At 41.8% G+C, this 16306-nt stretch overlaps 1 protein-coding gene across 1 annotated transcript in view; it reads right to left on the reverse strand.

Annotated features, from left to right (window-relative positions):
- Positions 1-16306, reverse strand: part of ADGRV1 (adhesion G protein-coupled receptor V1) — a 384090-nt gene that overhangs the window by 157530 nt on the left and 210254 nt on the right. Inside the window, 5 exon segments of the mRNA XM_042447787.1 lie at positions 1281-1441; positions 6447-6586; positions 7628-7874; positions 8358-8542; positions 9525-9932. Coding sequence (XP_042303721.1) covers positions 1281-1441; positions 6447-6586; positions 7628-7874; positions 8358-8542; positions 9525-9932 — 1141 coding nt within the window.

Raw genomic sequence — 16306 nt, forward strand, 5'->3', positions numbered from 1 at the left:
CCTGAAGCACGCCCCCGGGGCGGGCTTCAGGTGTTGGGGCTTCCACATGGGGGGCAGTGAAGACGCCTCACCTGGGTCCGTTTCGGACCCTTAGCTTCCATACCGCCGCCTCGGAGGCCGCCGCAAAGAGAGAGGCAGCTTCCGCACGGGCGGCCCAAACCGCGGCTTTTTTTTTTCCTTTGCCGGCTGGTGGATGCTCAGCTGCGCAGCTGCAGCGCTAATCAGCGGCGGCAGAAAGCCTATGGGCACATTTAAAGTGCCCAAGCCCCTTTAAAACTTTTTCCCCCACTCTGCCCAAGAACAATGGTGGTCTCCTGCCAGCTGGTGATCAGCTGGTGTTGGCATCCTTTTCCGCTTGCACTTTGCCAGTGTCACCAGCATCATAGATGCCTCCTCTCCTTTGGTCCCCACGCTCTTGCTGAATCTGCAATGCGCAGCCACAGCTGTCTCCGCTGCCACCGCTGTCCCCCTGCCATACCCCATCACCTCCCTTGTACATATGTAAATATTTACAGTTTTAGCGTTTTTTATTGTTAGGTGAAAATGGCGCAGGAATGTGTGTAGGGGTGCATTTAAATTCCAAACTTTCCCTTATCACTTTCTACAACCAAAACATCCGCCGGCAAAACTTACAACTTCCCGTGATTCTAGCAACGCATGCGCACAAGTGGCTCCAGGGTTAGGGTTACGAGACTTAAAATGCACCACAGCTGTGCTGCAGCTTCCACAGCTGCATGGCAGTGGACGTTGCAATTAAAGCCTGACTGCAAACCACGCATGTCCCGGACCCCGACCCATTATGCGACGCAGCTGACACGGAGCTTTTAAACGGGCAACTTAGATTTGCGGCGGGGAAATTCTGGCGTACCGGTGCAGCAGCTTACAGACGGAGATGCGCATGTACGCCTCAAATCAAAAAGAAGCGGAAAGAAGCAGCACCTTTTTAATGCCGCTTCTTCCCGCTTGGGGCGTGCGGGGGGCGTGTTCATGACGGCATTCAGGTAAGGCCCGTCTGAAGGCTCTACCTTCATGACGTCATGAATACACCCCTTTTTGCCCGTCTGTAACCCGCCATAGTATTGAATTAAAAGTGGGGGATGTAGTCCAAATTCCCAGTGGAGCTGCCTAAAGTAGGTCTTTGGAGCCTATCCTACATCCCTTAGCCACAAACTGATTTTTAATTCATTCATTTAAAAAATCCTATATTATTACCTGCTTCAAAATTAACACATCATTCAGTAATGCAAAAAAATAATAATAAGAATAATGTAGAGACTAACCAGAAATGCAGATGAAACCAGATGAGAAGAAAGCTTCGTTGTATGAAGACAAGCTGTCCGTCTGTGCATAGGCTGCATAAATAGACATGTGTGAACAAGAGCATTCCACATAATCTGAAGAATCATCCATCACTTTACAGAACTGACTGTCAGACAACCAGCTACATGGGAAACAAAGGTCAACAATGTTAATTCATTAGTCTTTAGACTAGAGATTAATGGGCATTATAAAAAAAAAATGAGTAAAAACTGTAAGAGTGTGAGTTGTGAGTATATGAAATGCTCCATCAGATGGGTAACAGTTTTTTTAACTCCACTAGTATGAGGGCTCACACAAACATTATGTCTGTCATGGGAAATGCATTTCATGGTGATGGGAATGAAATAGCAAAGACAAACTTTAGAATTTAACCATCTTGATGCCAAAATTTAGTGGGGGGGATAGAAAACAGATTTTGTTGATGGTCTTGACCCTTATATCTTGGTGATATACCAGAAACAGCTTCCATTCTCCATTCTCTTCCTAGGAGTTAAAGCAAAGCCTAATAGATTAACCTAATGAGATCAATCCATATTTTTCTGTTAAACCTAGGCTAAGAGCTTGCAAATTAGAGTTAGAAATCACTGTTATCATACCAAATCTTGTCAGATGTTCCTGAAACCTGGCACACTAAGGTTGCCTGGTTTCATGGCCTGGTTGAAGCTTCAGATAATTGCTACACTTATACTTCTTTTGGTTTTCAGAAAGAAAGGCAAAACCAAGAGGGAGCAGACATGGAACAATAGAAAGACTGGGTTTTTTAATGGGTGGTGGCTTTAAAGCCTGGGCACGCATCTCCACCCATTTGCAGCTAATGAGAGAAATCTCTGGCATAGCACAAAGATGTGTGTGTGTGTGTAAATTGTGCTTGTGCAATGTACAGTGCACCAAAGAGCCAGGAATGAGAGGAAGGGACTGGGGAACGAGATGGTGGATGGATGGGCATTTTGGCCCATTGTGTCACTTGGAGCAAGGCAAGGAGTGAAACAGCAGTGTTTTGTTTTGTGAGTCTTTTTTGTTGAACAAGCCTTGACAACAGAAACAATGACTGTGTCAAGAGCTGATGGGGAATCTTCTAGAAGACCTCAGAAGCAGTGTATTATCTGAAAAAACTCCACATGTATTAAGTGCACTGTAAATAAGATTCAAAAGTCAGTGCGAAGCAGGTGAGCATTGGACTAGAGATGGGAGATCAGAGAATCTTTACTAAGCATAGTAGCCCACTGGGTGACCTTGGACATGAGGAAGCCAATGACAAACCTGCTCTGAATAAAAAAATCATGCCAGGAAAATGATAGTGTTGCCGTAAGATGGGGATGACCTGAAGGCACATAATAACAAGAAGATAGGGCCATGTAGGATGCAAGCCCTAGAGTAAATGGTGACAAATACTGCAGTTATTGGGGGCATTTTGTTGCCTGTTCAGTCACTGAAAAATACTTCTCCTCCTATCTCTGGCTCAGGTTGCCATATTACATGAGGCCCTTTCACACCACATAGTTACAGCACTTTGATCCCACTTCACTTGGCATTACTGCATCCTCAGGTTTGAGGCACTAAAGTTCTCCAGCTAAATGCTATTCCCTATATTGTAAATTCCAAGATTCCATAAGATGGATCTATGGCAGTTAAAGTGTGCTCAAAGTGCTATAATTATGTATTGTGAAATGACCTCTGGTTATCCAGGTTTTACCCAGTTTGTGGGCCCATTTACCTGGATTGCTCTCAAGCACATTTCCACATTCAGTCATTCTGGTAGCAGTGCTTGCTCACCTCCCAGTCTTTGCCTACACCATCTCTGTGATGTCACAAGTATCTACTCCCTGGTCATAGGGAATGGAAAACAGATGGTCTAGTAACCTTTGGCACTCTGGTCCTAGGTAATGATCTGAATAATCTGTATTGGCATACTTAGTTTCCCGTAAGTCTAGAATATATTCTTCATTATGACTACTCTAATTATAATCATATACATATTTCATTTCTTATACAGTGGACCCTTGTTATCCGCTGGGGTTTGGTTCCAAGTACCCCTGTGAATAACAAAATCTATGTATGCTCAAGCCCTGTTAAATACAATGACATAACAAAATGGTGTCCCTTATATAAAATAGAAAAATCAAGGTTTGATACTTGAAATTTATACTTTTAAAAAATATTTTCAAGCCGTGTATGCTTGAATCCATGTATAAAAAATCCGTGTATAAAGAGGGCCAACTGTATTTGACTAAAAGCCATTACACATCGGATAAAAGAATATATACATACATGTACTTAGAGTCAGTCAAATTAATGTGTCCCATGTACATTCTACAGCAATAGCTTTCAGATAGTATAAATGCTTTCAGTCGTTTTAACAAATAAGGTTGTTTTATATGCAACAGATTTAAGATTCTTAGAATGCTTCTATGGGCTCATTCCCACTTGTTTTTCAAAAGGTTTGCAATTCACGTTAACATCAGTTTGTGGATTTGATTCAGGCCAATGCTTAGTTCTCATGGAAATGAATTATGTCCTTATTCAATGTCATTCCCACTAATAGAAATGACCCCATGCTTCATTGGACAGAATGCTGAAAGGCAGGACTGTGTCCTGGAAAGGAAGGACCTGTGGTCACCCCATGTGGAAGCCACTAAGCCCCCTGACTGCAAAGGGGTGGAAGATGACCTCCCTCCCTTCCCCACACCACTCCCGGAAGCCCTACCCCCCACTGCGGGCTCCACATCCGAGGCTGCCGCAGCTAGCCTTAACCCTTTGCTCCCTCAGGCATGCCGGACCTGAAAGAGGAAAACTCCAGAGGTCCGACAATAGGACGGGGGAAGGACTCAGGTGTCTCACCTCCGAGGGGCAGCCCTCCAATGTGCCACCTTCATTCTCGGGTCTGTTGCATCCTTGAGGGCTTTGATTGCCTGACGCATTTCCCTCTGGTCAGAGGCCAGGTACCTGGCACCCTCCAGAGTGGTGGTTCAAGGACTCATGCCACCTTGCCCCTTGACAAGGTGGGAAGATGGATGGCTCCACCTGAGCTGGAAGGAGGAAGACACAAAGCCACCTTGGGAGGACCATGCTTCGGCCGCTCCTGCTCCTCCTCAGAGCGCCTCACTGGGGTGGTTGCAGAGGCTTTGGAGACCACAGCAGTCTCAGATGCTGAGCCCACAGTGGGTAGGAGGGTCCCGGGAAGTGGCACGGGGATGAGAGGGAGGCTGTCTTCCACCAATTTGGAGTCAATGGCTTTTTGTCTCCCCTGAATTGCAAAACATCTCTCTGGTTTTGGACCACCAGGGCCAAGGCACCCTGGGAGGACCACAATTTGGCCACCCCACTCCTCCTCAGAGCAACTCACTAGGGAGGTTGCCAGGGCTCTGCCTACCATGCTGCCTGTCTCTGAAGCAGATCCATCCTTCCCATGTGTGGAATACTCATCCCAATTACTTCTTTTTGAAAGAAACACCCAAAAACTAGAGCAATTTATTTGCATTTGTCACACTTCCAAGCGAGTCTAAACAATTGCAGTTGCATCTGATTCTGTTTCCAATGGGAACGAGGCACATATAAAGCAATCAGCAAATCGCTTCAAATCATAGTGGGAATGAGCCCTAGATCTGGCATCCAAAAATGATGTTGGCATAATTTGGAAACGCAATTCAGTAAATGCAGTTCTCTGAGGCAAAGCTAAGCATTTGTAAGTATTGAACTCTTACGTGATTTGTTTTCAATAAATGATACTAGTAAGAAAAAATTGAAGATTTAATTAGAACTAACTCCTTATTATCATGCAGTTTGTAAATCCTATCCCTCAGCATATTTTTAACTCCATGTATAATAAAAATGTCTGTTAAAAGGATCTTATTTGTTAATAAATCTTGATATAACTTAGCCTAACCACATTTCATCCATTGTGTGAACACAATGGATACAACTTGAATACAACTTAGGGAGATGGTCTTCTGACGTATCAAAGATCCTATTATAGTACAAAAGAACTGCTTTCTGAGCCCTAGTTTTAACAGATGCCACACCTATCTGTCTGGAGAAATGCAGCTGGGGTCCCCAAAGATATTGCCAATATGTACCTTAGAAATTTTTTAATAGACTTCTAGGTTATTCAGATTGTTATGCTTTATCCTTTAGATCTCAATACCACATTGTACTTGGGCAACTACTTTCCCTAGAAACACTTTCAATGAGGAGTCACATTAACTTACATATGAAATTTTTACAGAAGAATACAGTAACCCAAACAAAATTGCATTATTACATAAAAAAACCCCTTGACATACATACTAAACAATTTGAAAATCTGTTTGCAGGGATTTCAGAAACGTGTGTCTCCAAATCTTGCAATTGGTAATTATGAATCCTCAGAGGTGGAAGCAGATCATTATACGTTTAAAGATTTTGTTTGTTTGTCTGTTTGTTTCAACATTGTCTATTATTAACTGTTACCAAAGCCATGCATTATTAACTATTAACATTAATTGTTAATGTATGTGTGTTTTTCCCCTTTTAAAACAGTCTCCAATAATAGTTTTCTGTGGATTTTTCAGGCTATGTGGCTATGTTCTGGAAGAGTTTATTCCTGATGTTTCACCAGTATCTGTGGCTGGCATCTTCAGAGGGTGGAGGCATAGAAATATGTGGTGTATATATATGCTTGTGTGAACCTTGGTTAGGATGAAGTGATTTACAGGTTAATTTGTATGTTGGTCTGTTATCGAATGGCAAGGCCTCAGAGTGGGAGAATATGTGGGTGGATAAGTATATCACCCTCTGAAGATGCTAGCCACAGATGCTGGTGAAATATCAGGAATAAACTCTTCCAGAACATAGCCACATAGCCTGGAAATCCCACAGAAAACTATGGACGCAGGTCATGAAAGCCTTCAACTTCACAGGCTCCAAGAAGCTACACATTGGCCCATTTAAAAAAATAAATGGCATATTTTAGCAATTATATCTGAGAGTCTTTCTTTTACAATGGATTCCATCTTTTTCTAACCAGAAAAAAATGTTAAAGAAGAGATGGAATAGGTTCACAGTGCTTATGCATAGAGATCATACACATATGGAATGCCTGCACACACTTGCACTCATTTTATATTCACACAATGACTTAGAAAATATACCTTTCAGCAGCCTGATTCCATAGAAGACACAAAGACTTATGAGGAACAATTCTGCTGTCTGGAGAATAAATTCTGTAGGTGATTTCATTGTTGTCTTTCAATAGAAGTGGACTTTGACTCTTCAGACTTGCTGAAAAAATCTGAAACACATGAATTTTTGCTTACTGTCACAACTTTCCTGGGCCAGTAGCATGGGTCATGGATTTGGTGTGTATGGCATCTGGTGCTGCACAGCACTGGATCAGGAGTTCCTCGGGGACCCGGGGGTGCTGGAAACATGGAGGTATTGCCATTGCGGGCGCAACTCCTGTTCAGCGTACCCTGGTGACAAGGGGTGGAGATGCGAATGTGAGACAGGTGGGTTGGTCGATGTCAGATCCAGACCTCATGCATTTGGGCCAACCCTACCTGTCAGGTGTACTCAATAAAGGTGTGGCCTTTTCCTTCCAATTGAGTTTCCTTGTGTTATTTCCTTGTGACGCCTCCCCTTCCACAGCAACATTAGACCAACTAAGTCAATGGATTTTAGTGGAGCCATGACATTTAAGCCTTGTATAGGACTGCTTTGTGATGTCACAGAGTCACTTGCAAACTCTGACCCAGGCAGCAGGCTCCCTTGCATTAGTAACATAGATCATTGTGACATCACAATTGAGCTGATCAGCCCAAGACATCAAGAGAGATTAGGTAAGAAAGAGAACTGAAGTAGAGGAGAAAGCAGGATAGAAAAGCAATTTATAAGACTTTATTTGGTTCAGCAAAATTCATGTTCCACCACACTCTTAGTTGGTACTCTATTAACCAGGTTTGTTTACTAGCCATAGGCCAATACACCTACTACTGTACATTCTTTGCCGAATCCATACATCTGATGCTGTGAATGGCTGCTCAAGAACTCATTAAAGCTAAGAAGACACAACAATAATCTGTCCATCCTGCTACAGATTAATCTGGTTGATGGTCCAGAAAATAATTAATTTAAGGACATTTTAAAAACCCAACAATGGCATGTCTAAATTTAAAAGAAGAAAGCATCTAATCCTAGAGTAGCAGTAAAACTAAGGAGATGTGGATGATGATTGTGTATATGGGTGGCTGCTAGATAGCATGCCATGAGAAGCTTTAAATTTTCTGAATTCAAAACAGGATATTGGCCCAAGAAATACATTTTAAAACCTTACCTTATTTTTCAGGGCAGTTCCTTTCTCGCCCATTATAAACCACTGTTGGCTACTGTACTCAGTGACTTGAATGAATCTACAATTTTTGTCTTTAGACTGGGATAAGGCAGAAACTTCCAACAAACGTTCAGGTATTTTGATGAAATCACCATCTTTCCCATCAAATCTATGCCCATTGATTTGCTGGGGATACCAATGATGGGCCATAATTACAATGTAAGGGCAATGGTCAAGTATGGTTTTGCCTCTATTAAAACAGAAGAAAAACAGGGTCAAGGAATAAAACCACCACTTACTACTTCAGAAAAAACAACAACAACATGGGCAACTGAAACTTAGATTGACATTTACTGTACATTGGTCTCTGTGTTTGTTAATGATGGTGTGAATAATGGATGGAATTATTGATAATTACCATTATGTCTTCAGGCACTAGTGGAGTGATTTTGAGATTAACAGAAAAACGATCCAAGAATTCTTGAACTCCATTTTTGTAAGTTTCAAGTCAATAAACTTTTTTTTTAAAAAAAATATCAAGTGCCATTTATTTCCTAGCATGTTGGATGGCTTTTCTACATTCATTTTGCACACTGTAGTTATACAGTGCAATGGTCTGTAGTTACACAGACCATAGTACATATACACACACAGGACTCTAGCTTGGACTTCAATATTTACTTCACTGTCAGGATATATTCCTGGCATGTTCTTTTCATAGAAATTCTCTTACCTTTCCCCTGGAGATCCACATATTTCCCCAACAGGAAGTGAAAAGGCAAATTTTTCAGTAACATCAGCAAGGAAGCTGTAGCCCCGAGTATCCTTACGTTTTGGATTAATAAGTGCACAGAGGATTTCATACAAAAGATTTCGGCTTTTATCAGTGAGTGCCTGTTTTTCTCCTTCAGATATTATCTTGGGAAGCCAAAATAAAAAGAGAAAGAAAATTATTCAGTGCACACAAAGTGGTAGTCATGCCTTTCTTCCATTTTGGAATTATTTATAAGAAGGATGTTTCAAGCGAAAGTAAACTAATATTTCTCCTCTAAAGGCATTACTTGGGAATAAATCCCAAGCTTTAGTTGCCTTTTCTTCCCCATAAAGGGTATGATCCCTGGAGGAACAATATCAGAAGGATGAAGTGAACTCTAGCCCATAAAAGTTTCAACCACAATAAATCTGTTGGTTTTTATCATAAGAGCTCTCATTGCTTTTGCTGAAACAGACTAACTTATCTATCTGTCTGAAAATAATGAAAAGGATTAATTAGTTATGTAATTCACACGACACAGTTGTAGTGTTATTATTCCAGTTTAACTGTCATGGTTCCATCCTACAAAATCCTGAGGCATGTACTTTGGTGAGGCACTGGAGTGCTCTGGCTGAGAATTTTAAATGTCCCTTCATAAACGGCCATTCTCCTTTTGAGCCATGGCCATTAAAATATAATAACAGTACTATAATTCTGTAGTGTGATTAGGCTCCTGGATGGGGAAAATTAAATAAAAGGTTAGAAGACCCAAGGATTCCTTAGCACTATGCCAGCTGTCAGTGGCAAAGCTTACATTCAGTCTGATATGGGAGAAGAAAACAGAAAGCAATACAGTACAAGAGACTCAGCAGTAATAGAGTGGATTCTCACTAAAAACAAAACAACAACAGGATAAAAGATGTCAGTTCCTGAGGGTGCAGAAACTATGTAGAAACAAAATATATTTATATATTTTTGACTATATTTTTGTTAATTCTGTTTTTAGAATCATAGTTGTACTTTAAGCAGGTAGTCATGGCTGCTGTCCATCATTTGCTCAGTCCAGATTCCCCATAATGAGCAACTACATTTTCTTTAATTCTAGAGAGCCATTAATTACTGTGTAAAGGAAATCTCAACATGTACCTTATCTATAATGTGCATTACAGCAGCAAGCTGCTCTTCTGTACTTTCTGTGACTACTTTGATGTTTAAATACTGGAGGACCCTGTTCAAAATATTCTCATCAAGGGGTTGGTACAACTGATCAGCTAGACTCCAGACGGCTTGGGAATTTGAATCAGACACAATGGTGATGTTGGCAGTACCATAGATGTCATCAACTCTGGCTCCCCCAGTAGCACTGAATAGCACAACTTGAAAGCGTTTAGGAAAAGGATTTAAAGAACCAGTTCTGGGAGTGAGCGTTATATCGATAACAGCATTTCTCTGTCCAGGTTCAAAGGATAATATCCCTTCAGACTGAATAAAATCTTGCCCAGAAATGGCAGGTGATATGATTATACGACCAAGAGATTCAGGCCTCAACAGCTCCTGGAAATGAAGAAAAAAGTTATAGTAAAAAGTAAACAACACGGAGTTAAAACAGGTTTGTTTCAAATTACAGAGATTAAAAAAATACTGTTGTATGTTTTTCACACTTAACAGCTTTTTATCTTAGTCTCAAATAAAATTTACTGGGGTAAATAACAAGCAATAAAAATGTAAAATTTGTTGCTGTTATGTGACCTTGAGTCATTTTTTTACTTATGGTGACCCTATCACAGGGTTATCTTGGCAAGATTTGTACATCCAAATATGAAGAATATCAGAGATTTTTTTAAAAAGGGAGGGAAAAGTGCCACCAGATCTGATTGGCTGAAAGCAATTCTGTAAAGAAACCTGTAGCAGCTTTGGCAAAACACTCTCAAAACACTCAACAGGGAAAAACATATAATTGAGGGCTACAATGGGGATCAAATCTGCAGGTGCTCATGGCTGAGTTAATTTAATGACTCTGCTGAAGAGAAGTGAAAATGCTTCTTTGTGTATGTACAATGAAAACACAGAAGGACTTGCCATATTCATAGAATCAAGAGACTTCAAGGGCCATTCAGTCCAACATATGCCTAATGCAGTCTTCTCCGAACTGGTGCTTTTAAGACAATTTGAAGGTATGGTATAGTGTACTAGTTACAAGTGTTGGACTGGGCATTGGGAGATCCAGGTTTGAGTTTCCACTGAGTCATAAAACACGCTGGCTGAACTTGTGCCATTCTCTTTCAGCCTGACTTACTGCACAGAGTTGTGAGGAAAATATGGAGAGAATAGCAACAGCATTTACATTTTTGTACCACTTCATAGTGAACTCGGCACTCTTTAAACAGTTTACAATCTGTAGCCAATGCCCCCCAATAAGCAGAAGGTCTACAAAAGGACAGAAGGCTGATTCAACCTGGAGTTCTCTGAGAATGAATTCACAATTAAGCTTACCACACAGCCCCCAGGGACGGGATTGGAGCATGATGGAAGGGAGCAGGATGAGAACAGAATGAGTGCTATCACCCATTTCATTACACACTGGAACACCGCCGATGCCACTGGAAGTTCCCATTCTGTTCCTGATCTGTCCCACAGGAGGCGTTTTTCAGGAACTGTTCAGAAGTGTTCCTGAAAATCGCCTTCTCTGGGATGGATCAGGAACAGAATGGGAACTTCCAATGGCATCGGCGGCATTCCAGCATGCAATGAAATGGTTGATAGCATCAATTCTGTTCCCATCCTGCTCCCTTCCATCTTGCCCTGATCCCATCCCTGGGGGCTATACAGTAAGGTCCAATGTTGTGGCTGCAGTACCAGCATTAAGCCACTGTGCCACCAGGGCTCCCCTATTAACAGCTATATACATCACCTTGAGCTCACTGGAGGGGAAATGCAATATATAACTATAACAAATAAAATCAATTATTTTAAAAAGTATACATTTTCCCAAGCCACTAGCCATGTACCCTGGGGTTAATTGGAATACTTTGCCAAAACATCTGGACTGCAATCAGCCAAGAGAGATTGTTTTACTTTATCTCTCTGGCAGTATGCTAGAAAGGTTGTGTGGAAAGAGGATCATTCTAGCAAAGGACTGAGGTGCAAGATAAACTTTATATGTATTGAGAAAAAGCTCCAAGTATTTCTGGATTACGCAACCTGTGTGTTTGATATATGGTGCTGTTGGTGGGAGAAGACAATGCACATCCAGTAGGCATTTTCAAGAGTAGACAGGTGGGTATTGTTTTGGGATGCAACATCAACACCCTAACAGAACTGCATAGAATCATAGAATCGTAGAGTTGGAAGAGCCCACAAGGGCCATCCAATCCAACCCCCTGCCATGCAGGAACTCTCAATCAAAGCATCCCCGACAGATGGCCATCCAGCCTCTGTTTAAAGACCTCCAAGGAAGGAGACTCCACCACTCTACGAGGCAACTGTTATCACTCCTATGAATGCTGATTGATGAAATATATTTGCTGCTTATCTAGAATATAATTTAGTCTTACCTGGTTTCAGAAGAAGGCTCTTATCTTTTCTAAATAGACCAGTGTCATTATTTACATAAATAAATTATTTACATAAACAGACATGTCAGAGAACAAATTCACTCAGTTCATGGCACACATATCCCTGTTTTTTCTTCACTTCATTTTGAGTGGGTAAAAGTAGTAAGAATGAAGGAAACAGGGAGCTGCTTTTGAAAAATAAGTCAACATTCTTTCATGGAAAGGAAATAGGTTCATCTATGGGAATGTGATAAGGATCTCAAAGTAACCTCCTAATTCTCCCTCCTCTTCACTTTACTTCCTCTCCCTAATTGCCTTCACATTTTGGCACAATGCCATGAATGCCTATGACTTTAGAGGTTATGGGATGTATGAGCTAAAATAGATCAAGCAATCATCTACTTCAATTCTTATGGTTTGATTCTTAGGTGACAGTGAGACAAGTTATTTCCTCTAACATAAATGAGAAAAATTCATAGTGCTGTATCACAGAAATAAGCCAACAATTGTACAATATTGTACATTTCTGGAAAACACAGAGAGGGAGCAGATTTCCTCACAAGAAAATGTGAGAAAATAACACAAGGATAACAAATACAGCAGAATCTCTGAGTTATGTATAGTGGATGAAACCATCATTATACATATGTAGAAGGGCAGGACCTGGGAGGGCTGATGTGGCAGAATTAATAAGGCAGGAGGACCCAGAGGGAATGCAGGAAGATGGGGTGGAGAATGAGAGACAGGTGGGTGCCCTGGTGGGAGTAGACACACTCAGGGTGGAAGGGAGGGGAGCCAAAACCCTTAAAAGGGGAGATGGGATGTGTGAGAGGGGAGGAGGGTGAAGCCGCTGGAGAAGAGGGTACAGAGAGGCACCTGGAGAAAGGAGAGGCAAAGTGACTCCCAGCCCGCTAAGGTTAGGCTGCCCCACAGCCCTGTATAACTCTTGGGGCAGACCGAGGGTGGGGCCCCACCTAGGTGTAGAGCTACCCGACTTGCGGTGGGAAGGGGACCTAGGCGAATGGCGCTGGGATGACTGGAAAGCTACTCCTGCCCACAAGGAGGGGAATCTGGAAGGTCACTGGTGGGACACTCGGGGTAACCAGTGGGAGTACGGGCCTCAGCCCCAGGAGTGGGAGAAAGATGGGAGGGAGTTTCGGAAATGCGTTTCAGCATCCTATGGGCCCGTCCGAACTTTAAAGGGAAATAATAATAATAATAAATTTTATTTCTATTTCCCACCTCTCCCTGCAGATCGAGGTGGGATTACAATAAATAAATTATTCCAGCAATAAAAACATATCAAATACATTCAATAAAAACAATAGTATATTATCATTATAATAAAGTTAATAAAATACAATTAACTTTAATAAAACATACAGTACTAATGGAGGTGGGATATTTTACAGCAAATTTGGTGGATAGGCTTGCCGGAAGAGATCCGTCTTGAGTGCCTTCTTGAAGGCATCTAAGGTGGTAATAAGGCGGATCTCTTCCGGCAAGTCATTCCATAACTTGGGGGCTATAGAGGAAAATGCTCTGTGGGAAATTGTTGTTAACCTAGTTTTTGCACTCTCTAATAATTTCTTCCCAGATGTCCTGAGAGTGCGAGGCGGATTGTGTAGGGAGAGGCATTCCCTCAATTAACTCGGGCCCAAGCCATATAGGCCTTTAAAGGTAATAACACTTTGTATTGGGACTGGAAGCTGATCAGCAGCCAGTAAAGAGATTTTAATATTGGTGTTATGTGGTCAAACCTAGATGTTCCGGTGACCAACCTGGCTGCAGCATTTTGAACCAACTGAAGCTTCCGAACTTGGTACAATGGTAGCCCCATGTAGAGCACATTACAGAAATCTAAACGAGAGATTACCAGTGTGAGTAACAGTGCTTCAAGTCCTTTTGGTCCAGGTAGGAACGCAGTTGGCGTATCAACCAAAGTTGGTACCAAGTACTCCTAGCCGTTGCATCTACTTGAGATGACAACTGCAGAGACAGATCTAGGAGTACTCCCAAACTGCAAACGTCGTCCTTTAGGAGAAGTGTGACCCGATCCAGGACAGGTTGGCAAACTTCCCTGCCTGGGCCTAGGGATCCTATTGCTAGTACCTCCATTTTCTCTGGATTCAGTCTGAGTTTGTTTTCCCTGATCCAGCCCATTACCGACTCAAAACAGGCATTCAGAGGAGAGATGCCATCTTTGGTCACTGCAAGACTTGGAAGCATAGAGAAACATATTTGGGTGTCATCAGTATACTGATAACACCGTGCCCCATGTCTCCGGATGATCTCTCCCAGCAGCTTCATGTAAATATTAAATAGCGGGGGTGGGGTGGGGGGGGGGACAGAATGGCACTCTGAGGGACACCAGTTGTCAGCTCTCTTTTACGAAAGCAGCTGTCCCCCAGCCTCACCATCTGGAATCTACCCAAGAGGTAGTAACAGAATCACTGTAGTTCTGAAGACCCATCTGATGCAAGACGTGGACCAGCCCAGTCAACTAGGGACTTTAAGTAGGGATTTTGGTTGTTATAGTCACATGGAATGATCTCAGTAAGGTTACTATGCACATGTGTTTGTTTATGGACACTGCAATGGAGCCACAAGGGAACCATCACATGCCTGGGCCTGCGGACCCGCCCACAACATATCAGTGGTTTTAAACCATAGTCCCTCCAAATGTTCCGGATTTCCATTTGCCAAAAACCCAGCCAGCTCACCGACAGAAAGGTTGAGGTCTAAATCATCCCAGAGTCAGTGGTTCACTGAATATGATACCAATGAAGTCTTTCTCCAAGTTACTATCTGTGTGTAACTAAAATGGCACCCCTATGCACCAAAGGAGTAGAGCAGTAGACTTTGAGGAGCCCCAAAGTGCCCCACACACAATTTAGAAGATAATTTTAAAAGTGGGTATGTACTAAACAACCCAGTTAAGACACAGCATGCTCAGTTGCCACCAGATTCTGATTTTCTGGTGTGGAAGAGAACGTGAAACAGCTGGAGGTGTCAGGGAGGGCAGAGTTCAGAAAAGGATGTGGTTGACTGACTGGCATCAGCCCTGATCAGAAACAATGGTTTCTTGCAGGTCCCAATTGGGGGGTCATTCAGACGTTGCTGCTGTTGTTGTTTTAGTGGAACAATATGAATGACCTCACCCATGCCTTCTGGGATTCTTATTCACACTATGGAACCTTGTCTGTTTGCATCTCTGGGAGTTTGGTTGCTCATATGTACCTGTGCTCAAATAAACATGGAGTCAACAATGCAAATGTATTCAAAATGCATTCAAGGCATGCAGAGTTTGATTCTGAATTATCCCATGTCTATGTGCATCGGTTATTCACACTGATGATGATGCAAATCTTTTTTTTAAAATTGCAAAAAGTTCTAGTATTGATTATCCCAGGTTAAGTGGCACCCCACAAAGACACAACTTAATTACGTGCATTTGTGATGCATGTGAACAACAGAGATTCAACCTAGATTCATCCTTCATTATTTTCACCATCTGAATAGGGCCTTACATCTAGTAATAATGCATTTGCATGCTGTAATAGCTAATAATGGTGGCTGAGAAAGAAGAGAAAGGTATCAGCATCCTCAAAGGAACTCCAAAGTTTTCAGGAATAGAAAGAAATAGGGGAAAAACAGGGGGCAGGAGATTGAAACACCAGAGATGAAATGTTAGGAAATATTTGAAAAAATTGTCAAAAATCATATTTCTTGAGTGTTGGAAAGACTAAATAACAAGAACCCTGGACTGAAGACATTCTCAGTATGAAACATATTCTGCACAAAGTTTACAAATGTCTGTGTGCAAAACTAGCAATTTTTTTAAACAGGAATCAGCATTTTTTGCATAGAAAATAACACTTTAATAGAAAGTATTTGAAAAGTGTGCAGTTTGAAACTTGTTTTGCCAAAATCTGAAGAGGAGTGTTGCACAGAAAACAGCATTTGTGTGTGTGTGTGTAAGAGAAAGCAATTTCTATTTAGAAAATAATACCTCAGGGGAGGGGGGAGATGCACAAATTTTGCAAAGAATAAGTCCTGAAGTGTGAACAGTTTTTGAAAGCTGCACAGTTTTTGAAGACATTCTTGCAGCAGGACTAAAATTGCTAATTACTTGTGGCTTCCTGAGTACTAATTTAGCAAAGGATTATATTCCTCCTACCACATACATAGTCCAATGAATTCTGAACACACTCAGCATCCACAGAATGCTCAGTATTTCTTGCGGAGGAGGGATGGAACAGAGTATCCAGAAAAAGGACATGGCTTGGTGGCACACTGAACATGCACACTCCACACTGCAACATTTTGCTATAGACGGTGGTCTATATAACTTGAAATTGTCTACTCTGGCTG

Source organism: Sceloporus undulatus, chromosome 2 (genome assembly GCF_019175285.1).
Source record: "Sceloporus undulatus isolate JIND9_A2432 ecotype Alabama chromosome 2, SceUnd_v1.1, whole genome shotgun sequence".
NCBI classification, from domain to species: domain Eukaryota; kingdom Metazoa; phylum Chordata; class Lepidosauria; order Squamata; family Phrynosomatidae; genus Sceloporus; species Sceloporus undulatus.